This window comes from Trachypithecus francoisi, unplaced genomic scaffold (assembly GCF_009764315.1).
Source record: "Trachypithecus francoisi isolate TF-2019V2 unplaced genomic scaffold, Tfra_2.0 Lachesis_group10, whole genome shotgun sequence".
NCBI lineage: Eukaryota > Metazoa > Chordata > Mammalia > Primates > Cercopithecidae > Trachypithecus > Trachypithecus francoisi.
In genome coordinates, this window is record NW_022681455.1 from 31,598,879 (window position 1) to 31,622,860 (window position 23,982).

The 23,982-nt window shown below is 51.1% G+C and overlaps 3 protein-coding genes and 1 long non-coding RNA gene across 7 annotated transcripts; 2 read left to right on the forward strand and 2 right to left on the reverse strand.

The window, feature by feature from the left end:
- Positions 1 to 692: 692 nt before the first annotated feature.
- LOC117086929 lies at positions 693 to 13,735 on the reverse strand. The gene is made up of 3 exons (XR_004438624.1): positions 13,587 to 13,735; positions 2,287 to 2,412; positions 693 to 830 (listed from the first exon to the last, which is right to left on the reverse strand). It is a non-coding gene; the product is annotated as an uncharacterized LOC117086929 (long non-coding RNA).
- Positions 12,409 to 15,320, forward strand: LTA (lymphotoxin alpha). 2 transcript variants are annotated; one of them, XM_033216566.1, is made up of 4 exons: positions 12,409 to 13,450; positions 13,733 to 13,840; positions 13,927 to 14,032; positions 14,280 to 15,320. In XM_033216566.1, exons 2-4 carry the CDS (start codon positions 13,742 to 13,744, stop codon positions 14,690 to 14,692), a joined length of 618 nt encoding a protein of 205 aa, XP_033072457.1. In that variant the 5' UTR covers positions 12,409 to 13,450; positions 13,733 to 13,741; the 3' UTR covers positions 14,693 to 15,320. The 2 variants fall into 2 exon arrangements, with proteins under 2 accessions (XP_033072457.1, XP_033072456.1); XM_033216565.1 differs by having other exon boundaries at positions 12,409 to 13,306.
- Positions 15,321 to 16,478: 1,158 nt separating this feature from the next.
- Positions 16,479 to 19,597, forward strand: TNF (tumor necrosis factor). Of its 2 annotated transcripts, none has more exons than XM_033216562.1 (4): positions 16,479 to 16,935; positions 17,776 to 17,824; positions 18,018 to 18,065; positions 18,364 to 19,597. In XM_033216562.1, the coding sequence occupies exons 1-4, from the start codon at positions 16,750 to 16,752 to the stop codon at positions 18,783 to 18,785; spliced, it is 705 nt and encodes a 234-aa protein (XP_033072453.1). In that variant the 5' UTR covers positions 16,479 to 16,749; the 3' UTR covers positions 18,786 to 19,597. The 2 variants fall into 2 exon arrangements, with proteins under 2 accessions (XP_033072453.1, XP_033072455.1); XM_033216564.1 differs by having other exon boundaries at positions 16,511 to 16,935; positions 17,779 to 17,824.
- Positions 19,598 to 21,815: 2,218 nt separating this feature from the next.
- LTB (lymphotoxin beta) lies at positions 21,816 to 23,919 on the reverse strand. 2 transcript variants are annotated; one of them, XM_033216577.1, is made up of 4 exons: positions 23,722 to 23,919; positions 23,070 to 23,115; positions 22,816 to 22,887; positions 21,816 to 22,421 (listed from the first exon to the last, which is right to left on the reverse strand). In XM_033216577.1, exons 1-4 carry the CDS (start codon positions 23,917 to 23,919, stop codon positions 21,967 to 21,969), a joined length of 771 nt encoding a protein of 256 aa, XP_033072468.1. In that variant the 3' UTR covers positions 21,816 to 21,966. The 2 variants fall into 2 exon arrangements, with proteins under 2 accessions (XP_033072468.1, XP_033072469.1); XM_033216578.1 differs by lacking the exon at positions 23,070 to 23,115 and having other exon boundaries at positions 23,722 to 23,915.
- Positions 23,920 to 23,982: the final 63 nt, after the last annotated feature.

A 23,982-nucleotide genomic window follows, 5' to 3' on the forward strand; every position in this document is an offset into this window, starting at 1 on the left:
GAAGTGGAAGTCAGTCCAGGACAGGGAGGGCAAACCTCTGGGAACATGGGAACATGGATGAGCATGAGATCCTTGAAGAAGACAGAGAGCCTGAAGTTCGGAAGAGACCTAAGGCCTCTAAAGGACCAGGCAGATGTTCAGGGTGCAGGAGGGGGAAGGGCTGGTGAGAAAGATCTTGTGAGAGGAAGCTGCTGTGATTCAGAGAAGAGACTTCAAGCTGTGTGTGACCCTGGCGTCCGGTTCCTCTCACAGGCTGGAGCTTTTCGGAAGTGGCATGCAAAGAGCCCAGGTTTGGCCTTGGGGGGAGTTGGGGTTATGGTCCCTAAGCTGGGGGTTGAGAGGTAAATTGCAGAAAACTGGTGACCAAATTTGCTCCTCCACCCTTACTGGTTTTTAAGCACATCATTTCCCCTTCTGCATGAGTTACATAAAACCAAAGCAAAATAAGCCCTGAAACCTGGGCCCACCAGATCAGTCTTTTCAATGTCCCTACCTGGTGTCTGGCCCCCAGCCTTGGTGGGGGTTCCCCTGAGATAAGGGCTGTTCACTTTCTCTGACCACATGGTTTCCGCTTCTGTGTCTCTTGTTTCCTAGGCTGATAAAAATACTGAGCCCTAGAGGCCCTGGCTTCCTCTGACCCCTTGGGGCAGGCAGCAGGCATCCTGTCCAGCATGGTGGGGGCAGGGAGGGGGGCCAGGGATTCCCAAGGGGTGACTCAGTGCCTGCCATGAAGCAGTGGGTAGGTGGAAGTGTATCTCTGCTCTCTAGAGCTGGCACCAGGAGTTGAGTCTCAGTGGAGGATGCACTGGGATTCAATTGGAGGAACAGGCCTAGAAAAGAAGAATGCGATTGGAGAGGGTCAGTTTGAGGACTCAGGTTGGGGCAGATTTGGGTTAAGTTAGGAAAAGGAACTGGGAGGGACGCTGTTCTGTGTAGGTCAGCTGAGCATTATGTAGCCCAAAGATCAATTTAAACCCTGCTTCAAGCTTACAATCTAGTGGGGAGGCAGACCCATACCTAATTAGCTGATTCAAGGCATGATGAGTAAAGTTTAAGATGTTTACAGAAAGGGGGGAGATGAAGTCCATCTGAAAGCCTCCAGGGAGCCTCTGAGGAGACAGCATTGAACTTGCTCTAATGAACAGGTTCGCTAGGTGGAGGTGGATGGAAAGTTTCCATAGGCAAATAACATGTCTTGAACAGAGCCTGACAAGTCAGAAAATGCAGTATGTTCCGGGAAAGGAGCGTCCTGAGGTAAAAGAAGCACAGGTGTAAGGGAACGTGTGATGAAGAAAGGACCTCAGAAAGTCAAGGTCAGAGATTGGACTTCATCCTATGGGCAGTGGTCCAGGTGATGAAAAAGAGGGAGAATAGGAGAGTGCTGCAGGAGTACAGACAAGTAAGAAGACGGTCATCATCTTATGAATGAATACCTACTGTGTGTTAAGCAGCCCCTTTCCTAACACCACAAATCCTCTCAACGTCTGTCCAAAAGGTGGGTGGTGGTGGTCAGGCACCTCGGTCCTGTAATCCCAGCACTTTGGGAGGCAAAGGTGGGAGCACTTTGGGAGGATCACTTAAGGCCAGGAGTTCAAGACCACCCTGGCCAACATGGTGAAACCCCGTCTCTACTAAAAATATAAAAATTAGCTGGGCCTGGTGGTGGGTGCCTGTAATCCCAGCTACTCAGATGGCTGAGGCACAAGAATCTCTTGAACCCGGGAAGCGAGGTTGCAGTGAACTGAGATCACACCTCTGTTCTCCAGTCGGGGTGACAGAGCAAGACTCTATCCAAAAAAAAAAATATTTTGGCCGGGCGCGGTGGCTCAAGCCTGTAATCCCAGCACTTTGGGAGGCCGAGACGGGCGGATCACGAGGTCAGGAGATCAAGACCATCCTGGCTAACACGGTGAGACCCCGTCTCTACTAAAAAATACAAAAAACTAGCCGGGCGAGGTGGCGGGCGCCTGTAGTCCCAGCTACTCGCAAGGCTGAGGCAGGAGAATGGCGTGAACCCGGGAGGCGGAGCTTGCAGTGAGCTGAGATCCGGCCACTGCACTCCAGCCCGGGCGACAGAGCAAGACTTCGTCTCAAAAAAAAAAAAAAAAAAATTAAGCACCTGTTAGGATCAAGGCACTGCTTGACAATAGGTATAAATAATAAAGTCACTTCCTTCATAGAACTTGCAGTCTAATGAGACAATATACAAATAACTATACATTATAGTTATAATGTATAGGTATGCCTGCTTAGGGTAATAAAGTGCTCAAAGAAGATTTGAGGTACCAGCATGACTCTCCGGTGGAGATTTCCAGAAAGCAGGTCTGGAGCCCAAGAGAAGTTGGGTCTGGAGGAACAGATTTGGGCATCATTCCCTTCCCAGTAGAGGCTGAGCCTTTGAGTGAACAGGATCTGCAAGGGAAGGGGCAGAGTGACCAGAAGAGCCCTGAGCATGATCAAAGGAAGAGAACCAATAAAGGAGAGGTTGGGAGCAGTCAGAAAAGTAGGGCGTGGGGGCGGGGGATGCCAAGCAGAGACAGGGCAGCCATGTCTGAGGCTTCAAAGAGGTCTAGTAAATGAGGGTTGAAAAGATTGTTGGGTTCGGGAACTAGACGATTACAAATTTTGAGAAAACCGTTTCCATTTAATAGAGGGGCAGAAATCACTTTACATAGGTTGAGGAATGAGTGGGAGGTGAGGAAAAGGAGGCGGTGGGCACGAAGTCAGAATGGTGAACACAGAATAACTGAGAATCATCTCTTAGTTCTACCCACAGATGAGGGAAATTTTACCAGTTCCTGAAAAAGTGGTTCGTTAAGGGGCTAGTCTTTTGAGACATCACACGAAAAGGGAAGGTGAGATGATGGACTGGACATTTGAGGGAGAAAGATTTCAAGGAAGGATCTTTTTTGTTGTTTATTTTCAAGAAATAAAATTGAATGTAAAATGAAGATGCTTAAAGAGACAAAGATAGGCCAGGCGCAGTGACTCACACCTGTAATCCCAGCACTGTGGGAGGCCAAGGTGGGCGGATCACTTGAGGCCAGGGGTTCAAGACTAGCCTGGCCAACATGGCAAAACCTGTCTCTACAAAAGATACAAAAATTAGCCAGGCATGGTGGTACATGCCTGCGGTCCCAGCTATTCGCTGAAGTGGGAGAATTATTTGAACCCAGGAGGCAGAGGTTGCAGTGAGCTGAGATCACACCACTGCACTCCAGCCTGCGTGACAGAGTGAGACTCAGTCTCAAAAAAAAAAAAAAAATCCAGGTGTAGTGGCTCACATTTGTAATCCCAGCACTTTGGGAGGCCGAGGTGGGCGGACCATAGATATCAGGAGTTCAAGACCAACCTAGCCAACATGGTGAAACGCTGTCTCTACTAAAAATACAAAAATTAGCTACGCGTGGTGACACACTCCTGTAACTCCAGCTACTCAGGAGGCTGAGGCAGGAGAATCACTTGAACCCAGGAGGTAGAGGTTGCAGTGAGCCAAGATCATGCCACTGCATTCCAGCTTGGGCAACAGAGCAAGACTATCCCAAAAACAAACGAGAGAGAGTGAAAACCTAAGTAAAAAGTGGGGAGAGAATGTAATAAAGATAGAGGAAGTGGAATAGAGTACAGATAAAAGGATCAGCCTTGGAAACAAGAAAAAGTACTGTGAGTCAATATGTAAGGAAAGATTAAATATAAATAACAAAATGAAGGGAAAAGAGGGAAGTGAGATCCACACTGGATGGCCTTAAGCTCAATGAAATGTTAATAGATGAGAGTGAAGGGCATCAGAGGCCCGGCGATTTAGAACATCACGCACAGGAGTATAATGGGGAGTCAACAAAGAATGAGTAAAAGTTGTGTCCAGGAACACTGATGACTCTCAGATTAGCTGGCCAGGATTAGTTATAGGCCTCATGGTGACTCAGCTGTCTACTGCAGTGCTTGGCAGCCTAAGACACCCCAAGAATGAGACCACTTAGTTTACCCAAGTCAATTTTTGAGATGGAGTTTCACTCTTGTTGCCCAGGCTGGAGTGCAATGGCTCAACCTTGGTTCACTGCAACCTCCACCTCCCAGGTTCAAGCGATTCTCCTCCCTCAGCCTCCTGAGTAGCTGGGATTACAGTTGCCCACCACCACACCCAGCTAATTTTTGTGTTTTTAGTAGAGATGGAGTTTCACCACATTGGCCAGGCTGGTCTCGAACTCCTGACCTCAGGTGATCCACCTGCCCTGGCCTCCCAAAGTGCTGGGATTACAGGCATGAGCTTCGGTGCCTAGCAGTAAGAGATTCTAAAATGCAGACAAAGTGGAGTTGAAATTGTTGACCATGCAGTACATGTTAAATCAACAAGCAAAACCAGGAAAGCAGAAGCAGCCGGAAGTCTTGGTAAGAATAAAGAACTGATACAAGGGGAGGCAGAGACTGGGAGATGTGAAAAGTGAGTGGTTGTGATGAGAAGGGTAATTCAGAGATCAAGATCTTGAAGGCATAATTCTTCCAAGTGATGCTGGGGTTTAAGGTACAACCTTACTCCTGGGTAGCTAAAATGGAGGAGGGAAGAGACTGTAAAACCAGTAGATTTGAGAAACTTGGAGAATTGAGAGGCCAGATTGTAAGACTCATCTGATCTGTGTGGCTTCTTTTTTTATTTTTATTTTTTTTCCTCTGAGACGGAGTCTCGCTCTTTCACCCAGTGCAGTGGTGCGATCTTGGCTTACTGCAAGCTCCGCCTCCCAGGTTCACGCCATTCTCTCACCTCAGCCTCCCAAGTAGCTGGGACTACAGGCGCCTGCCACCACGCCCAGCTAATTTTGTTATTGTATTTTTAGTAGAGACAGGGTTTCACCTTGTTAGTCAGGATGGTCTCGATCTCCTGACCTCGTGATCTGCTTGCCTCGGCCTCCCAAAGTGCTAGAATTACAAGTGTGAGCCACCGTGCCCAGCCGATCTTTGCGACTTTTGAAGTCACTAAAGATGATGGTAGGAGGCCGGGTGTGGTGGGTCATGCCTGTAATCCCAGCACTTTGGGAGGCCAAGGGAGGCGGATCACTTGAGCGCAGGAGTTAAAGACCAGCCTAGGCAATATAGCAAAATCCTGTCTCTGCAAAAAAAAAAAAAAAAAAAAAAAGCCAGGCCGGGCATGGTGGCGTGCGCCTGTAGTCCTAGCTACTCAGGAGGCTGACATGGGAGGATCACTTGAGCCCAGGAGGTCGAGGCTGCAGTGAGCCAAGATCACGCCACTGAACTCCAGCCTGGGTGACAGAGCAACACCTTATCTCAAAAAGCAAACAAACAAGGATGGTGGTAGGGATAAGATGTGGAGAAAGACTAAGCTAGTTATACAAGTAGTTAAGAGCATAATAAAGATTTTGATGGATAAGATTGTGCTGTGAAGACAGGAAGAGCATGGCAAATGCAAAAGGCACATGCTTTGGGAGAGGAGGAGGAGGTTGCCAATGGTCCGGGGGAGAGAAAATAATAACCCCTCTCTTCTACCTTCATTCCTCTAATGATGGAGGTTGAAGAAAGAGCAACCTTCACCACAGAGAGGACTAGCATCATTAGGGGAAAGCCAGGTTTCAAAATGTCCAGAGGAAAACGCTTTCAAACATAGAAGACAAGATTGAAACTGTGAGGCGTTCCACCATATATTGTGAAGTGGATTGGTAGAGGGTCCTTGTGGAGTCGGGAATTGAATCCAGGGAGGTGAAATCCCAGTGGGAATTCAGAAGACTAAGTCTGGAGAGTTTAGCTTCTGGGAGCAGGAGGTTGTTGCTTCTGGAATTCAGAATGGAAGATGCACTGCATCCATTGTGAGGGGAAACAGGTGCCTCAAAGGGGTCTTATAAGGATGCCCAAGAGAAGTTCCATGGCTTTAAACACCATCTTCATGCTGACCATGTCCAGGTTTCTTTATCTAGCTTGGACCTTGCCCTGAAATCCAGATGTTTATCTGCCAAGTGACATCTCTACTTGCGTGTCTAATAGACTTACACTTACTACACCCAAAATAGAAGTTCTTAGTTTTTCCATCCATCAGAATCCTGCTTCTCTCCCAGTCTCTACATCTCCCACCCATCAATCCATCATCTAGTCTTGTCGATTCTACCCTTGGAATGTATAATATATATATATATATATATATTTTTTTTTTTTTTTTTTTTTTTTTTTTTTTTTTTTTTTGAGACGGAGTCTCCCTCTGCCGCCCAGGCTGGAGTGCAGTGGCCGGATCTCAGCTCACTGCAAGCTCCGCCTCCTGGGTTTACGCCATTCTCCTGCCTCAGCCTCCCGAGTAGCTGGGACTACAGGCGCCCACCACGTTGCCCGGCTAGTTTTTTGTATTTTTTTAGTAGAGACGGGATTTCACAGTGTTAGCCAGGATGGTTTCAATCTCCTGACCTCGTGATCCGCCCATCTCGGCCTCCCAAAGTGCTGGGATTACAGGCTTGAGCCACCGCGCCCGGCCTGGAATGTATAATATAACCCAAATTTGTCTACTTCTCTCCATCTCCATGGCTGCCACTATTTTCTCTTCACCATTAATGCCATTGCCACCTGTCTCCTACCAGCCAGCCTAATCACAAGAGCCACAGCGATCTTTTAAAAACAAGTCCAGGCCGGGCACGTTGGCTATGCCTATAATCCCAGCACTTTGGGAGGCCGAGGCGGGTGGATCACGAGGTCAGGAGTTCGAGACCAGCCTACGCAACATGATGAAACCCCATCTCTACTAAAAATACCAAAATTAGCTAGGCATAGCAGTGCACGCCTGTAATCCCAGCTACTCGGGGCCGAGGCAGGAGAATCACTTGAACCTGGGAGGTGGAAGTTGCAGTGAGCCAAGATCGCGCCATAGCACTCCAGCCTGGGCAACCGAGCAAGACTCCATCTCAAAAACAAAAAAAAAGAAAAGTCCAGGACAGGCTCAGTGGCTCATGCCTGTAATCCCAACACTTTGAGAGGCTAAGGTACAAGGATTGCCTGAGGCCAAGAGTTCAAGGCTGCAGTGACCTATGATGGTGCCACTGTACTCCAACCTGGACAAGAAACAAAAAAGTGAGACTCCATCTCCAAAAAAAAAAAAAAACCAGGGTGGGTGCAGTGGCACATGTCTGTAATTCCAGCACTGTGGGAGGCTGAGGCAGGCGGATCACTTGAGGTCAGGAGTTCAAGACCAGCCTGGCCAACATGGTGTACTTTCTCTACTAAAAGTACAAAAATTAGCCAGGCATGGTGGCATGCACCTATAATCCCACCTACTTGGGAGACAGATAGGCGGATCACTTGAACCTGGGAGGCAGAGGTTGCAGTGAGCCGAGATTGTGCTACTGCTCTCCAGCCTGGGCGACAGAGTTAGACTCTGTCTTAAAAAAAAAAAAAAAAAGGCTGGGTGTAGTGTCTCACGCCTGTAATCCCAGCACTTTGGGAGGCCAAGGCAGGTGGATCACCTGAGGTCAGGAGTTCGAACCAGCCTGGCCAAGATGGTGTACTTTCTCTAGTAAAAGTACAAAAATTAGCCAGGCATGGTGGCATGCACCTATAATCCCAGCTACTCAGGAGGCTGAGACAGGAGAATCGTTTGAACCCAGACAGTGGAGGTTGCGGTGAGCTGAGATTGCACCATTGTACTCCAGCCTGGGCAACAGAGTGAGACTCCATTTCCAAAAAAAAGAAAGAAAAAAATTCCAGGGCCGGTGTGGTGACTCATGCCTGTAATCTCAAAACTTTGGGAGACTGGCCCAGCATAGTGGCTCACAACTGTAATCCCAACACTTTGAGAGGCTGAGGCAGGCGGATCACCTGTCAGGAGTTCGAGACCAGCCTGACTAACATGGTGAAAGCCCATCTCTACTAAATACAAAAAATTAGCCAGGCATGGTGGCGTGCACCTGTAATCCCAGCTGCTTGGGAGACTGAAGCAGGAGAATCACTTGAACCCAGGAGGCAGAGGTTGCAGTGAGCTGAGATCAGCCATTGCACTCCAACCTGGGCAACAAGAGCGAAACCCCCTCTCAAACAAACAAACAAACAACAACAACAAAAACACTTTGGGAAGCTGAGACGGGCAGATCACCTGGAAACCAGGAGTTCAAGACCAGTGTGAACAGCATAGTGAGACCCTGTCTCTACAAAAATTTTAAAATATTTTCTAAGATCAGCCAGGCACAGTGGCACACACCTATAGTCCTAGATACTTGGGAAGCTGAGGTAGAAGGATGACTTGAGCCCATGATTTTGAGGTTGCAGTGGGCTATGATGATGCCACTGCACTCCAACCTAGGCCATAGAGCAAGACACCATGTCAAAAAAAAAAAAAAAAAAATCCAATCACCTCTGCTCACCTCTCCTCTCTGTCTCTCTCCCCTGTAACACACACACTGACAACCTTTAAAGGCTTCCTGTGGCTGGATGAAATCTAGAGGCTTTATCCTCCTCACATGGCCCTGCATGACCTGGCCCCTGCCCTCCTCTCTGACCTCATCTCCCACCCCTCTCCCAGCCTCTCTCTGCTCCAGCCACACTGGCCTTCTGTTTGTCTCCAACACCCCCAGCTTGGTTCCGCCTTCCAGCATTTGCAGTAGCTGCTCCCTTTACCTGGAATGCTTTGCTCCCAAACTTTTACCTGGTCACTATTTTTTGTCATTTGGGTCTCAGCTCCAGTGCCACCCAATCACTCGAAGCGGATTTTGCTGACTGCTGTGTTTAAAAGTCGCTCCCTGCCACTCTAACGACACCAGCCTGTCTTATTTTCTCATAGCACTATGTATCAATTTCTTCTTCAGTTTCTTTCTTTTCCGTCTGGCCTCACTGGAATACAAGCTCCACAGGTGCTGGTGCTTTCTCTGATCCCTTTGCCTCTGTGTCCCTCCTGCCTTAGAACAATGCCCAGCATGTGGTAGGCACTCAGATACTCACTAAATGGAGGAATGGATGAATAATTCATAAAGCAGGATAAAGTTCAACTTTAGGCTTGTGGCTCAGATTGGATTTACATTTAGAGTCAGATTTAAGTTTAGTGTTAGGAGTGGTGGTAAACTGGTTTCAAGATTAGCCCTAGAAACAGGGTTGGGTTGGGGTAGAGGAGTTTTATTTAAGGAGTTATTAATTGGAATGTGTTTAGATTTGAGGTTAGGGTTACAGTTGGGGTTGAGTCTGAGTTGTGATTTGGGTTGAGGTTAAATTTGGGTTAGGGTTGATGTTGGTATTAAATCCCAATTTAGGTTTTGAGGCTAAGTTCAAGTTTGAAGCTAATGTCATTTCAGTCTCATTTGGAGGCTTCAGAGATTTCACTAGTTTCTCCACAAAGACCACTATAAAGACTGTATTTCCCTGAGTTTGGGGCACAAGACTCCAGTCATCAGCTCTCCCACCCAGGGAAAGTCCCAAACCAACTGCTGGCCTGCCCAAGAAAGAAACCAAATTTCATACAACCTCCGAAACTGAGATTGAAACCAAGATTGGCTCATCTCAAGGAGCATCCTTCAGCATATCTCACATGCACGTGACACAGCCTCAGCCCAGTCTTGCCCTTCCTCTCTGTCTCTCGTCTCCCTATCACTCCTTCTTGCCTTTAATTTAAATTTCTTCCTCTTTAATTTAAATTTCTCTCTGTGTCTCACTATTAATTGCAATGCCATTTTGGTTTTTTTGTTGTTGTTTTTTGTTTTGTTTTGTTTTTTGGTTGGTTGGTTTGTTTGTTTGAAATGGAGTCTCACTTTGTTGCCCAGGCTGGAGTGCAGTGGTGCGATCTTGGTTCACTGCAATCTCTGCTTCCCGGATTCAAGCAGTTCTCCTGCCTCAGCCTCCCTAGTAGCTAGGACTACAGGCGTGTGCCACCACGCTTGGCTAATTTTTTGTATTTTTAGCAGTGATGGAGTTTCACCATGTTGGCCAGGATTGTCTCTATCTCTTGACCTCGTGATCTACTCACACTCTCCTCGGCCTCCCAAAGTCCTGGGATGACAGGCGTGTGCCACTGCACCCAGTCTTGCAATACCATTTTATATTTTAATATAGCGCAGTTGGAGTCTCAGTCTATCAGCTCATACCATTAGAGAAGCAGAAAGAGACAACAGGAAGCAAAAAGGACCCTGAAAGAAAGGGTAACACAGAGAAAAAGAAAGGAGCAGGGGCTAAGAGGGAAACCAACACTGACACAAGAGATAAGGTTAAAAGAATGAAAAGAAGGTTGGGCACAGTGGCTCACACCCATAATCCCAGCACTTTGGGAGGTCAAGGCAGGCAGATCACCTGAGGTCAGGAGTTCGAGACCAACCTGGCCAACATGGTGAGACCCCCCGCCCATCTCTACTAAAAATACAAAAATAAATTAGACGGGCTTGGTGGAGTGCCTGTAATCCCAGCTGCTAGGGAGGCTGAGGCAGGAGAATCGCTTGAACCCAGGAGGCAGAGGTTGCAGTGAGTGGAGATTGTGCCACTGCACTTTAGCCTGGGCAACAGAGTAAGAACCTGTCTCAAAAAAAAAAAAAGGAAAAGAAATTTTCTGACCTACCTCATCTGATAGTAGGTTATAAGACCTACTATCCAGAAGAGGTTCTCCCCTACTATCCAGAAGAGGTTCTGCCCTATACCTGGGAGGAAGGAATGCTGTACAGAGAGACCAAGAAGAATATGGCCAGGCCTTACTGGGATGCCCCCAATTCCAGTCTATTACCATTAGATTATACTCCTTTTGTTCAATTACATTTCTGCACAGCTGTTCATTCTTCATCAAATCTAAGCATAAAAATAGTTTTCCCTGGGTCCTTCGGTCTTCATTTCTGAAGGCTCCCATGTCCCCTAAAACTTTGATTAAATAAATGTATTACGCTTTTCTCTTGTTAATCTGTCTTTTGTTATAGGAGTATTGGCCATAACCCTTACGATGGGTCAGGAAGGGATCACCCCTTTCTGCCCCTACAGAAATAATAGCTAAGACTAGTAAAGCATAAAAGGCAAAGGTACATGGCCTCAAGTAGAGAAGGAGAACAGGAGAAATAACTCATACACACCCAGAATGTTAATTACATGTCCCTCCATGTTACGCCAAGACCCCTCAGGGACCTTGTGCCTGGGGAGAGAAGTGGTCTGCCCCATGGAACAGTGGGCTTGACCCCAGGTCACCACTAGCCCCAGCTCCAACCCCTCTAACACTCTCCAAGTAAAATCACATCAGTAGCAGTAATAATATTTGAGGTGACCAGTTGGTATTATCTCAAGCTTAGGAAAAGTGAATAAAGTCATCTTTAGAAACTTTGTTTTTTTTTAAACCTTGTAACCTGTAAGCTAACTGAAAATGGGCTCATGTATGAGAATGTTCATATCAACATTTTTCGTGTTAGACAAAAACTGGAAACAAACCAAATGCCCATCAACAGAATATATTAGAGTATATTGATACAACAGAATATCACATCACAATTTTTTTTTTTAGATGGAGTCTCCCTCTGTCACCCAGGCTGGAGTGCGGTGGCCCGATAGCTCACTGCAAGCTCCGCCTCCCAGGTTTACGCCATTCTCCTGCCTCAGCCTCCCAAGTAACTGGGACTACAGGCGCCCGCCACCTTGCCCGGCTAGTTTTTTGTATTTTTTAGTAGAGACGGGGTTTCACCGGGTTAACCAGGATGGTCTCGATCTCCTGACCTCGTGATCCGCCCGTCTCGGCCTCCCAAAGTGCTGGGATTACAGGCTTGAGCCACCGCGCTCAGCCCACATCACAATTTTTTTTAAAAAAATTACTGATACATACGACCACGTGGATGAATCTCACAGACATAATGCTGACTGAAAGAGGCCAAACAGAAATGAGTACATTCTGTGTGATTTCATTTATATGGTGCCCCAAAGCAGGAGGAACTAATCTATGGTGACAAAGGAGAGAGTGGTTGGTTATCTTTGGAGGGTATCAGCAGGGAGGGGGGCATGAGGGAACCTGCTGGGAACCTGAAAATACATGGAACTGGGTGGTGGCTACATACAGATGGAAAAATTCATCAGCCGTACACTTAAGAGGTGTCCACCTCATACCTAAGTTACATATCAATAAAAAGGAAAACATTTTTGGAACTTTTTTTTTTTTTTTGAGACAGTCTTGCTCTGTCTCCCAGGCTGGAGTGCAATGGTGTGATCTTGACTCACTGCAGCCTCCATCTCCTGGGTTCAAATGGTTCTCCAGCCTCAGCCTCCCGAGTAGCTGGGACTACAGATGTGCACCACCACGCCTGGCTGATTTTTGTATTTTTTTTAGAGATGGGGTTTCACCATGTTGGCCAGCTGGTCTCAAACTCCTGACCTCAGTAATCCACCTGCCTCAGACTCCCAAAGTGCTGGGATTACAGGCGTGAGCCACGGCACCAGGCCTGGAACAATTTTAAAATAATGTATTGGCTCTGCAAATGCAGCTTCAGGACAAGTCCCTTAGCTGTCCCCACCCCACCCTAAGTCACCACCCTTAAGCCTCACCCATGTGGAATTCTGAAACTTCCCTTGTAGAGAATTTTGGAAGGTGTCTGCCACATTGATCCTGGAGTGTGTGTTTATTTGTGGTTATATAAATCTGATCTGCGGAAGCCATCTGAGGTCAGGAAGAGATGGAGGGCATCCTTCAGGAGTGAGATGAGACCTCATCATACTTGAGTGTCCAGCATCATCTCTGAGTAAGGGGACCAAAAAAATGTATCTTCCAAACTAGGATATTTTCAAGAGTGGAAGGGGGCTCCATTAATATTTTCACCTGGACGAGAGGCAAACACTAGAATGTCCCTGATGAAGAGGATATATAATGAACCTTCTTGATGTGAAACCTGCCAGATGGGCTGGAAAGTCCATATACTGGAACAAGTATGACTTGAGTTGTTTGGGACAAGGGCAGGGGTACAAGAGAAGGAAATGGGCAAAGAGAGAAGCCTGTACTCAGCCAAGGGTGCAGGATGTTATATGTGATTGCTCTTCAGGGAACCGGGCCTCCAGCCCACACCCCAGCTGCTCAACCTCCTCCTCTCCGAATTGACTGTCCCTTCTCTGGAACTCTAGGCCTGACCCCACTCCCTGGCCCTCCCAGCCCACGATTCCCCTGACCCGACTCCCTTTCCCAGAACTCAGTCGCCTGAACCCCCAGCCTGTGGTTCTCTCCTAGGCCTCAGCCTTTCCTGCCTTTGACTGAAACGGCAGCATCTTCTAAGCCCTGGGGGCTTCCCCGGGCCCCAGCCCCGACCTAGAACCCGCCCGCCGCCTGCCACGCTGCCGCTGCCGCTTCCTCTATAAAGGGACCTGAGCGTCCGGGCCCAGGGGCTCCACACAGCAGGTGAGGCTCTCCTGCCCCATCTCCTTGGGCTGCCCGTGCTTCGTGCTTTGGACTACCACCCCACAGTGTCCTGCCCTCTGCCTGGGCCTCGGTCCCTCCTGCACCTGCTGCCTGGATCCCTGGCCTGCCTGGGCCTGGGCCTTGGTGGGTTTGGTTTTGGTTTCCTTCTCTGTCTCTGACTCTCCATCTGTCAGTCTCATTGTCTGTGTCACACATTCTCTGTTTCTGCCATGATCCCTCTCTGTTCCCTTCCCGTCTCTTTCTGTCTCCCTCTGCTCACCTTGGGGTTTCTCTGACTGCATCTTGTCCCCTTCTCTGTCGATCTCTCTCTCAGGGGTGGGGGGGGTGCTGTCTCCCAGGGCAGGAGGTCTGTATTCCGCAGCGTGCCCCGCCCCACTTACTGTCTCTCTCTCTCTTTCTCTGCAGGTTCTCCCCATGACACCACCTGAACGTCTCTTCCTCTCAAGGGTGCGTGGCACCCCCCTACACCTCCTCCTTCTGGGGCTGCTGCTGGTCCTGCTGCCTGGCGCCCAGGTGAGGCAGCAGGAGAATGGGGGCTGCTGGGGTGGCTCAGCCAAACCTTGAGCCCTAGAGCCCCCCTCAACTCTGTTCTCCCCTAGGGACTCCCTGGTGTTGGCCTCACACCTTCAGCTGCCCAGACTGCCCATCAGCACCCCAAGATGCAACTTGCCCACAGCACCCTCAAACCTGCTGCTCACCTCATTGGTAAACATCCACCTGACCTCCCAGACATGTCCCCACCAGCTCTTCTCCTACCCCTGCCTCAGGAACCCAAGCATCCACTCCTCTCCGCCAACTTCCCCCACGCTAAAAAAAAACAGAGGCAGGCACTCCTATGCCTCCCCCTACCATCCCCCAGGAACTCAGCTGTTCAGTGCCTGCTTCCTCAGGGATTGAGACCTCTGATTCAGATCCCTGATCTCCCACCCCCATCCTCTATGGCTCTTCCTAGGAGACCCCAGCAAGCAGAACTCACTGCTCTGGAGAGCGAACACGGACCGTGCCTTCCTCCAGGACGGTTTCTCCTTGAGCAACAATTCTCTCCTGGTCCCCACCAGTGGCATCTACTTCGTCTACTCCCAGGTGGTCTTCTCTGGGAAAGCCTACTCTCCTAAGGCCACCCCCACTCCACTCTACCTGGCCCATGAGGTCCAGCTCTTCTCCTCCCAGTACCCCTTCCACGTGCCTCTCCTCAGCTCCCAGAAGATGGTGTATCCAGGGCTGCAGGAACCCTGGCTGCACTCGATGTACCATGGGGCTGCGTTCCAGCTCACCCAGGGAGACCAGCTATCCACCCACACAGATGGGATCCCCCACCTAGTCCTCAGCCCTAGTACTGTCTTCTTTGGAGCCTTCGCTCTGTAGAACTTGGAAAACTCCAGAAAGAAAAAATAATTGATTTGAAGACCTTCTCCCCATTCTGCCTCCATTCTGACCATTTCAGGGGTCACCACCACCTCTTATTTGGCCATTCCAACAGCTCAAGTCTTCCCTGATCAAGTCACCGGAGCTTTCAAAGAAGGAATTGTAGGCATCCCAGGGGACCACACCTCCCTGAACCATCCTGGATGTCTGTCTGGCTGCGGATTTCAAGCCTGCCTAGGAATTTCCAGCCCAAAGCTGTTGGTCTGTCCCACCAGCTAGGTGGGCCTAGATCCACATACGGAGGAAGAGCAGGCACATGGAGGAGCTTGGGGGATGACTGGAGACAGGGAGGGGACTATTTATGAAGGCAAAAAAATTAAATTATTTATTTATGGAGGATGGAGAGAGGGGAATAATAGAAGAACATCCAAGGAGAGACAGAGACAGGCCCAAGAGATGAAGAGTGAGAGGGCGTGGGCACAAGGCTGACCGAGAAAGAAAGAAGTAGGCGTGAGGGATCACAGGGCCCCAGAAGGCAGTGAAAGGCTCTGAAAGCCAGCTGCTGACCAGAGTCCCACACGGAGGCATCTGCACCCTGGATGAAGCCCAATAAACCTCTTTTCTCTGAGATGCTGTCTGCTTGTGTGTGTGTGTGTCTGGGAGTGAGAATTTCAGTGTATCTAAGGAGAGGAGGGAGGGATAGAGGGCTCAAAGGGAGCAAGAGCTGTGGGGAGAACAAAAGGATAAAGGGCTCAGAAAGCTTCAGGGACATGTGATGGACTCATCAGGTGAGGCCGCCAGACTGCTGCAGGGGAAGCAAAAGAGAAGCTGAGAAGACAAAGGAAAAGTCAGGGTCTGAAGGGGCGGGGGTCAGGGAGCTCCTGGGAGATATGGCCACATGTAGTGGCTCTGAGGAATGGGTTACAGGAGACCTCTGGGGAGATGTGACCACAGCAAAGGGTAGGAGAATGTCCAGGGCTATGGGGGTCGAGTATGGGGACCCCCCCCCCCCGCCAAGACAGGGCCATGTAGAGGGCCCTAGGGAGTGAAAGAGCCTCCAGGACTTCCAGGTATGGAATACAGAGGACGTTTAAGAAGATATGGCCACACGTTGGGGCCCTGAGAAGTGAGAGCTTCATGAAAAAAATCAGGGACCCCAGAGTTCCTTGGAAGCCAAGACTGAAACAAGCATTGTGAGTCCCCGGGTCAGAGTGAAAGAAGAAGGCCTGCCCCAGTGGGGTCTGTGAATTCCCGGTGGTGATTTCACTCCCCGGGGCTGTCCCAGGCTTGTCCCTGCTACCCCCACCCAGCCTTCCCTGAAGGCCTGAGCCTGCTCCCAAGCCCCCAGCTCCTTCTCCCCCAAGGAACCCAAACACAGGCCTCAGGACTCAACACAGCTTTTCTCCCTCCAACCCCATTTTCTCTACCTCAAGGACTCAGCTTTCTGAAGCCCCTCCCAGTTCTAGTTCTATCTTTTTCCTGCATTCTGTCTGAAAATCAGAGGGAAACAGATCACAGACCTGGTCCCCAGAAGAAATGGAGGCAATAGGCTTTGAGGGGCAGGAGGACGGGATTCAACCTCCAGAGTCCTACACACAAATCAGTCAGTGGCCCAGAAGACCCCCCTCGGAATCAGAGCAGGGATGGTGGGGATTGTGAGGAGTATCCTTGATGCTTGGGTGTCCCCAACTTTCCAAATCCCCGCCCCCGCGATGGAGAAGAAACCAAGACAGAAGGTGCAGGGCCCACTACCGCTTCCTCCAGATGAGCTCATGGGTTTCTCCACCAAGGAAGTTTTCCGCTGGTTGAATGATTCTTTCCCCGCCCTCCTCTCGCCTGCCCCAGGGACATATAAAGGCAGTTGTTTGCACACCCAGCCAGCAGACGCTCCCTCAGCAAGGACAGCAGAGGACCAGCTAAGAGGGAGAGAAGCAACTCCAGACCCCCCCTGAAAAAAAACCCTCAGACGCCACATCCCCAGACAAGCTGCCAGGCGGGTTCTCTCCCTCTCACATACTGACCCAGGGCTCTACCCTCTCTTACCTGGAAAGGACACCATGAGCACGGAAAGCATGATCCGGGACGTGGAGCTGGCCGAGGAGGCGCTCCCCAGGAAGACAGCGGGGCCCCAGGGCTCCAGGCGGTGCTGGTTCCTCAGCCTCTTCTCCTTCCTGCTCGTGGCAGGCGCCACCACGCTCTTCTGTCTGCTGCACTTTGGAGTGATCGGCCCCCAGAGGGAAGAGGTGAGTGCCTCGCCAGCCTTCATCCACTCTCCCACCCGAGAGAGAGAGAGAGAGAGAGAGAGAGAGAGAGAGAGAGAGAGAGATGGGATGGGCGAAAGATGTGTGCTGACAGGGAGGGATGGAGAGAAAAACAACATGGAGAAAGACGAGGATGCAGAAAGAGATGTGGCAAGAGATGGGGAAGAGAGAGAGAGAAAGATAGAGAGGCAGGATGTCCGGCACATGGAAGGTGCTCACTAAGTGTGTATGGAGTGAATGAATGAATGAATGAGCAAACAGATATGTAAATAAGATATGGAGACAGATGTGGGGTGTGAGCAGAGAGATGGGGGAAGAAACAAGTGATATGAATAAAGATGGTGAGACAGAAAGAGAGTGGGAAATATGGCAGCTAAGGAGAGATGAGGGAGATAAGGAGAGATGAGGGAGATAAGGAGAGATGAGGGAGATAAGGAGAGATGAGGGAGATAAGGAGAGATGAGGGGGCTAAGGAGAGATGAGGGAGATAAGGAGAGATGAGGGAGATAAGGAGAGATGAGGGAGATAAGGAGAGATGAGGGAGATAAGGAGAGATGAGGGAGATAAGGAGAGATGAGGGAGATAAGGAGAGATGAGGGAGATAAGGAGAGATGAGGGAGATAAGGAGAGATGAAGATAGGGTGTCTGGCACACAGAAGACACTCAGTGAAAGAGTTGTTGAATGCATAGAGGGTGAATACACAGATGAATGGAGAGACAAAACCAGACAACTCAGGGCTAAGAGCGCAGGCCAGACAGGCAGCCAGCTGTTCCTCCTTTAAGGGTGATTCCCTCGATGTTAACCATTCTCCTTCTCCCCAACAGTTCCCCAAGGACCTCCCTCTAATCAGCCCTCTGGCCCAGGCAGTCAGTAAGTGTCTCCAAACCTCTTTCCTAATTCTGGGTTTGGGTTGGGGTATAGGGTTAGTACTGGTACGAAAGCAGTGGGGGAAATTTAAAGTTTTGGTCTTGGGGGAGGGCGGCTGGGGTGAAAGTATGGGGGTGGGGGGTATTTTCTAGGAAGTTTAAGGGTCTCAGCTTTTTCTTGTCTCTCTCCTCTTCAGGATCATCTTCTCGAACCCCAAGTGACAAGCCTGTAGCCCATGTTGTAGGTAAGAGCTCTGACGATGTGTCTTGGAACTTGGAGGGCTAGGATTGGGGGTTGAAGCCCGGCTGAGGGTAGGCAGACCTTGGAGACAGTGTGAGAAGGACTCGCTGAGCTCAAGGGAAGGGTAGAGGAACTGCACAGCCCTTAGGGGGATACTCAGAACGTCATGGCCAGGTGGGATGTGGGATGACAGACAGAGGGAACAGGAACCGGATGTGGGGTGGGCAGAGCTCGAGGGCCAGGATGTGGAGAGTGAACCGACATGGCCACACTGACTCCCCTCTCTCTCTCCCTCCCTCCAGCAAACCCTCAAGCTGAGGGACAGCTCCAGTGGCTGAACCGCCGGGCCAATGCCCTCCTGGCCAATGGCGTAGAGCTGAAAGATAACCAGCTGGTGGTGCCATCAGAGGGCCTGTACCTCATCTACTCCCAGGTCCTCTTCAAGGGCCAAGGCTGCCCCTCCAACCACGTGCTTCTCACCCACACCATCAGCCGTATCGCCGTCTCCTACCAGACCAAGGTCAACCTCCTCTCTGCCATCAAGAGCCCCTGCCAGAGGGAGACGCCAGAGGGGGCTGAGGCCAAGCCCTGGTATGAGCCCATCTACCTAGGAGGGGTCTTCCAGCTGGAGAAGGGTGATCGACTCAGCGCTGAGATCAATCTGCCCGACTATCTCGACTTTGCCGAGTCTGGGCAGGTCTACTTTGGGATCATTGCCCTGTGAGGAGGACGAACATCCATCCTTCCCAAACCCCTCCCCCGCCCCAATCCCTTTATTATCCCCTCCTTCAGACACCCTGATCCTCTTCTGGCTCAAAAAGAGAATTGGGGGCTTAGGGTCAGACCCCAAGCTTAGAACCTTAAGCAACACCACCACCACTTCGAAGCCTGGGATTCAGGAATGTGTGGCCTGCACAGTGAAGTGCTGGCAACCACTAAGAATTCAAACTGGGGCCTCCAGCACTCACTGGGGCCTACAGCTTTGATACCTGAACTCAGTCTGTGACATCTGGAATCTGGAGACCAGAGAGCCTTTGGTTCTGGCCGGAACGCTGCAAGACTTGAGAAGATCTCACCTAGAAGTTGACACAAGTGGACCTCGGGCCTTCCTCTCTCCAGATGTTTCCAGACTTCCTTGAGACATGGAGCCTGGCCCTCCCCATGGAGCCAGCCCCCTCTATTTATGTTTGCACTTGTGATTATTTATTATTTATTTATTATTTATTTATTTGCCGATGAACGTATTTATTTGGGAGGTCGGGGTATCCCAGGGGACCCAATGTAGGAGCTGCCTTGGCTCAGACATGTTTTCTGTGAAAACGGAGCTGAACAATAGGCTGTTCCCACATAGCCTCCTGGCCTCTGTGCCTTCTTTTGATTATGTTTTTAAAAATATTTATCTGATTAAGTTGTCTGAACAATGCAGATTTGGTGACCGACTGTCACTCATTGCTGAGCCTCTGCTCCCCAAGGGAGTTGTGTCTGTAATCGCCCTACTATTCAGTGGCGAGAAATAAAGTTTGCTTAGAAAAGAAACATGGTCTCCTTCTTGGAATTAATTCTGCATCTGCTTCTTCTTGTGGGTGGGAAGAAGCTCCCTAAGTCTCTCTCCACAGGCTTTAAGATCCCTCGGACCCAGTCCCATCCTTCGACTCCTAGGGTCCTGAAGACCCGACAGAAACAAAGCCCAACAGAATATTCCCCATCCCCCAGGAAACAAGAGCCTGAACCTAATTACCTCTCCCTGAGGGCATGGGAATTTCCAACTCTGGGAATTCCAATCCTTGCTGGGAAAATCCTGCAGCTTAGGTGAGATTTCCGGCTGTTGCAGCTGGCCAGCCGTCCGGAGAGAGCTGGGGAGGAGTCACATTCTCAGGTACCTGAATCACACAGCCAAGGGACTTCCGGAGATTCAGGTGTCTAGGCTTCAAATCACCCTGTCCTAACTCTGCAACCTGAACCAGCCACTTAACCTATCTATCCAATGGAGATAGGAATGTCCACCACACATAGGGCATGTGAGAGAAGGCCTGACCTCCATCAGAGGACCTCACTCAGCCCTTGGCACAGTGGGCACTCAATGAATTCTGGCTTACTTCCTTCAACCAGTTTCCAGCTGTTCCATCCCCTTCCATTCTCTCAGTGGGTGAAATTGAAGAGACTGAGGACAATAAAGAACACGGGACTGAACCGCTGGGCGTGGTGGCATGCACCTGTAATCCCACCACTTTGCGAGGCCAAGGTGAGAGGATAACTTGAACCCAGGAGTTCGAGAGCAATCTGGGCAATATAGTGAGATCCTGTCTCTATTTTTTTAAAAAAGAATGAAATATAGGAAAAAGAGGTGGGTGAAGGACTCACATGCCGGCTTGGTCCCACCGGTCTTTGTGGTGAAGGAGGGGAGAGCTGAGAGGTGGGTGATCTGGAAGGAGAAAAGCACCCCCTCCCCCGATGAAGGTTCTTCTGAAGAGAGTCAAAGACAAATAAGGGCGGGGCGCAGCGGCTCATGCCTGTTATCCCAACACTTTGGGAGATTGAGGTGGGAGGATCATTTGAGCCCACTAGTTCAAGACCAGCCTATGCAACATAGCAAGACTTTGTTTCTACAAAAAAAATTAAAAATTAGGTGTAGTGGTGCATACCTGTAGTTCTAGCTACTCAGCAGGCTGAGGCAGGAGGATCACTCGAGCCCAGGAGTTTGAGGTTACAGTAAGCTATGATCATGCCACTGTACCCCCATCTGGGTGACAGAACTAGACCCTGTCTCAAAAAACAATTCCAAAAACAAATATGGAGACAGAAATTGAGCCCCCCAAGACTGGGAGCCCCCGCTGAGCTCAGAAATTAGGCTTTACCTCCAGCCCTGGGGTGCCAGGCAGGAGAAAACCGTGTGGTAGGCTGAGGGGGTGGGGTGACCCACGGAGGTGACCTAGATAGGGCCTTGGGTCACCCTCTGCCTCCTCCAGCCTGTGGCTGAAAGTCAGTCATGAAGTAAGGGGGGTCTACTGTTACTCATCCCAGAAGCACCCACACGTACTCACTTTTGGGAAGGGGGACACAAAGTGTGAAAAAACGGTGAGGATTTTCCGCCTCACCCTAAATGGGACACCATAAGTGGGGCATTGGTTTTTCCTCCTCCCCAGAACTTCCTGGTGTTTTCAGGCACCACAGGCTCCTTCCTGCCGTCCCCATCTCTCTCTAATATTCTCCCCTTCTTTCTCCTTCAGCCTCCTCCCTTCAGACCCTATAAGCCTTGAATTAAGCTCCCTTGGAGGAGAAGAGTGGACTGTGAGGTAGGAAACAGAGAGGCCTTCAGACAGCCCTAGGGGGAGAAGTGCGGGGCCCCTCCAGGCTTCATTCCTCTGTCATGATAGGGGCTTACTCTGCTGCTGGGCCTTTCTGAGTGGTGCTTGCTGTGCTGTGTAATGACCCCTCTCACTGTTGGGGCGAACCCAAGAGAAAAGAGTGTGGTGCAGAGTCTGGTTGGGATCACATGGCCCTGACAATCAGGATGCCTGGAGAAGCTTCGGAGTTGGAGGAGTCCCCCTCCTCCCATCCTCCAACTGGACTAATGATGAGGCCTGGCCATTCAGAGGCAGGGAGGGGGTGGGACAGGCCCACCATCATCCGTAGGAGCAAAGGCCATACGTTGTGTTGTGATGAATTGTCTCAAGCAACCAGAAGAGTACTGAGAATATTTAACCCACACCCGTGCACCCATCCTGAATTAAGACGTGTGTCGCAACTCGGCATCTTTATCGGCAGCACTGAAGCTTTCCATTCTTTATTTTCATCAGGCTCAAAATCAATTTCCAAACAGTCTCCTACATTTTTCCCACTGCCATGGGGTCCTGGGCGTCCGGGCCCCCAATATTCACACACTCGCACCACGCACTCATATTCCGTCACCCCACCATCACGGCCCCAAAGAAAGTCTTCCCTCTCGCGAAGTCCACCATATCGGGGTGACTGATGTTGACGTACACCCTCTCGCCCCTCCGGAGCTGCACCAGGCCGCCGAACCCCACGCTTGTGTACCAGAGAGGCCCGTACCCTTGCCTCCCGGCCGGGTCCAGCACGGGAGTCACGGTCTCGGCGCCCTCGAGCAGCAGCTCGGGAGTGCCCGGTCCGTAGGCGCCCCCCGCCCGGTACAGAGAGCTGCGCAGCGTGACCGAGTGGCCCCGGGGTTCCGCGCCGCCAGGGGGCGCCCGGCCCCGGTAGCCGACGAGACAGTAGAGGTAATAGAGGCCGTCCTGCGGGAGCGCCAGCCCTTCGGCGTCCGAGAACTGCGTCCCGCTCGTCAGAAACGCCTGTTCCTTCGTCGCCTCCCAGCCTAGCCCCTGCCCCTTCAGCGGAGCGCCTGCGGAGACACGGGCCCACGCGCTCTTGGGAATGCGATCCTCAAGGCTTGGGACTTCTGGGAGGGTGGCGGCTTTTAGCCCCTCCGGGAACCGACCGGGCCGGGGGAGGGGGGATGCTGCTGTCTCTGGGATGAGTGCGAGTTGGGGGCCGAGGGAACTTGGATGTGGGGTGCAGAGCGCTGTAGTGGGGACCCCCAGGCCGGCTTTTGCTTGCACCGGAGGGAAGAAGAAACTACACTGCGGGGACGAGCGGAAGGGTGGGCATGAGCGGCGAAAGGTGGTGAAGCGGGTGGGAAACCAAGCCCTGGAATCATGGAGCCAAAAGACTCTGGGCGAGCAGAATTGGAACCTTCGGATTATTTACACTCTTATTCAGGTCTTTGAGGTCCTTACCTATGAGGTGGGCAGCTGGGAGCCCGGGGCTGAGATCTGCTTCTGGCTCCTCCTCCGGCAGCTTCTGAAACCCTGGAAGGGGCGAAGAGTCCACGATTGGGGCCAGGGCGGCCACCCATGCAGGCTACCCTTGAGAGGACGGGCCGCAGGGATGGGAGCCTGGATTCCTAGAGGAAGAGGGATCTGGGAACGCAGCTGGGAGCTGGGAGCCCCTGAGGGACTGAAGCGGGGAAGAAGAGACAGTCTGCTCTTACCCAGTCCTTGCTGGGCCTGTGCCCCGGGGTCAGCGGTGTCCGTTACCTGGTTGGGTGGGTCACAGTGCCCAGAGTTCAGATTCAACTCATGTCACCCCTAGCCCTCTGAAAGTGGACCCAAGCTGCAGGCCTGGGGTTTCTCCCACCAGCACCATCCCCAACACACACCTCCCTAGAAGGGAGAGCAAGCAAGGCATAGGTACTTGGGCAGAGAAACAGATGTACCTCTGAAAGAGGAGAGGAGGCACAAGGGGCTGTGTCAGGATACAAGCACAACATCACAGAAACATCACAGAAACAGCACAGGAACATCACAGGAACAGCACGGGAACATCATGGGAACATCACAGGAACAGTGTTCTGCACCCCACATCCATGTTCCCTCGCCCCCAACTGGCACTCATCCCAGAGACAGCACCATCCCCCTCCCCCGGCCCGGTAGGTTCCCGCAGGGTCTAACTGCCGTGGCTCACTGCAACCTCTGCCTCCTGGACAGGAACATGGACAGAGAGTCAGCAAAGAGACAGGACATCCCCACCAGGGACAGCCGAGCCAGCTGAGCCAGACGGGGCAAAAGACCACAGGCACAACCAGAGGGAGCCAAGCATCTGCAAGATACAGCTCTCCACCACGGCCTGTTGCAGCCACTCACCAGTCCTCCCTGATCCTGGGGCACTAAGGCCAGCACAGCCAGGACAGTGATAGGCACCGCCAGCAACAGGGTCACCAGAGAAGTGGCTCCTGCCACAGCTAGCAGGAGGGAGCCCCTCCCCTGGAGCCTCCCACCCCTGCCCTCCAGCCCCAGTGCCCCCATTGAGACTGAACCAGAGCCAGAGCAGGGGGCTTTCATACCTCAGGGACGGGGCCACCCCCTCTCTGTAGACCTACACACCTGGCTGGGACTTTCCACACA

Coding starts and splice junctions, on each gene's coding strand:
- TNF (XM_033216562.1), top strand. CDS start 16,750: ATGAGCACGGAAAGCATGATCCGGGACGTGGAGCTGGCCGAGGAGGCG. Junction 17,825..18,017: donor CCCTCTGGCCCAGGCAGTCA/GTAAGTGTCTCC, acceptor TCTCCTCTTCAG/GATCATCTTCTCGAACCCCA. Junction 18,066..18,363: donor GCCTGTAGCCCATGTTGTAG/GTAAGAGCTCTG, acceptor CCCTCCCTCCAG/CAAACCCTCAAGCTGAGGGA.
- LTA (XM_033216566.1), top strand. CDS start 13,742: ATGACACCACCTGAACGTCTCTTCCTCTCAAGGGTGCGTGGCACCCCC. Junction 13,841..13,926: donor TCCTGCTGCCTGGCGCCCAG/GTGAGGCAGCAG, acceptor GTTCTCCCCTAG/GGACTCCCTGGTGTTGGCCT. Junction 14,033..14,279: donor ACCTGCTGCTCACCTCATTG/GTAAACATCCAC, acceptor GGCTCTTCCTAG/GAGACCCCAGCAAGCAGAAC.
- LTB (XM_033216577.1), bottom strand. CDS start 23,919: ATGAAAGCCCCCTGCTCTGGCTCTGGTTCAGTCTCAATGGGGGCACTG. Junction 23,116..23,721: donor CCCAGGATCAGGGAGGACTG/GTGAGTGGCTGC, acceptor CCACCCAACCAG/GTAACGGACACCGCTGACCC. Junction 22,888..23,069: donor ACAGGCCCAGCAAGGACTGG/GTAAGAGCAGAC, acceptor CGCCCCTTCCAG/GGTTTCAGAAGCTGCCGGAG.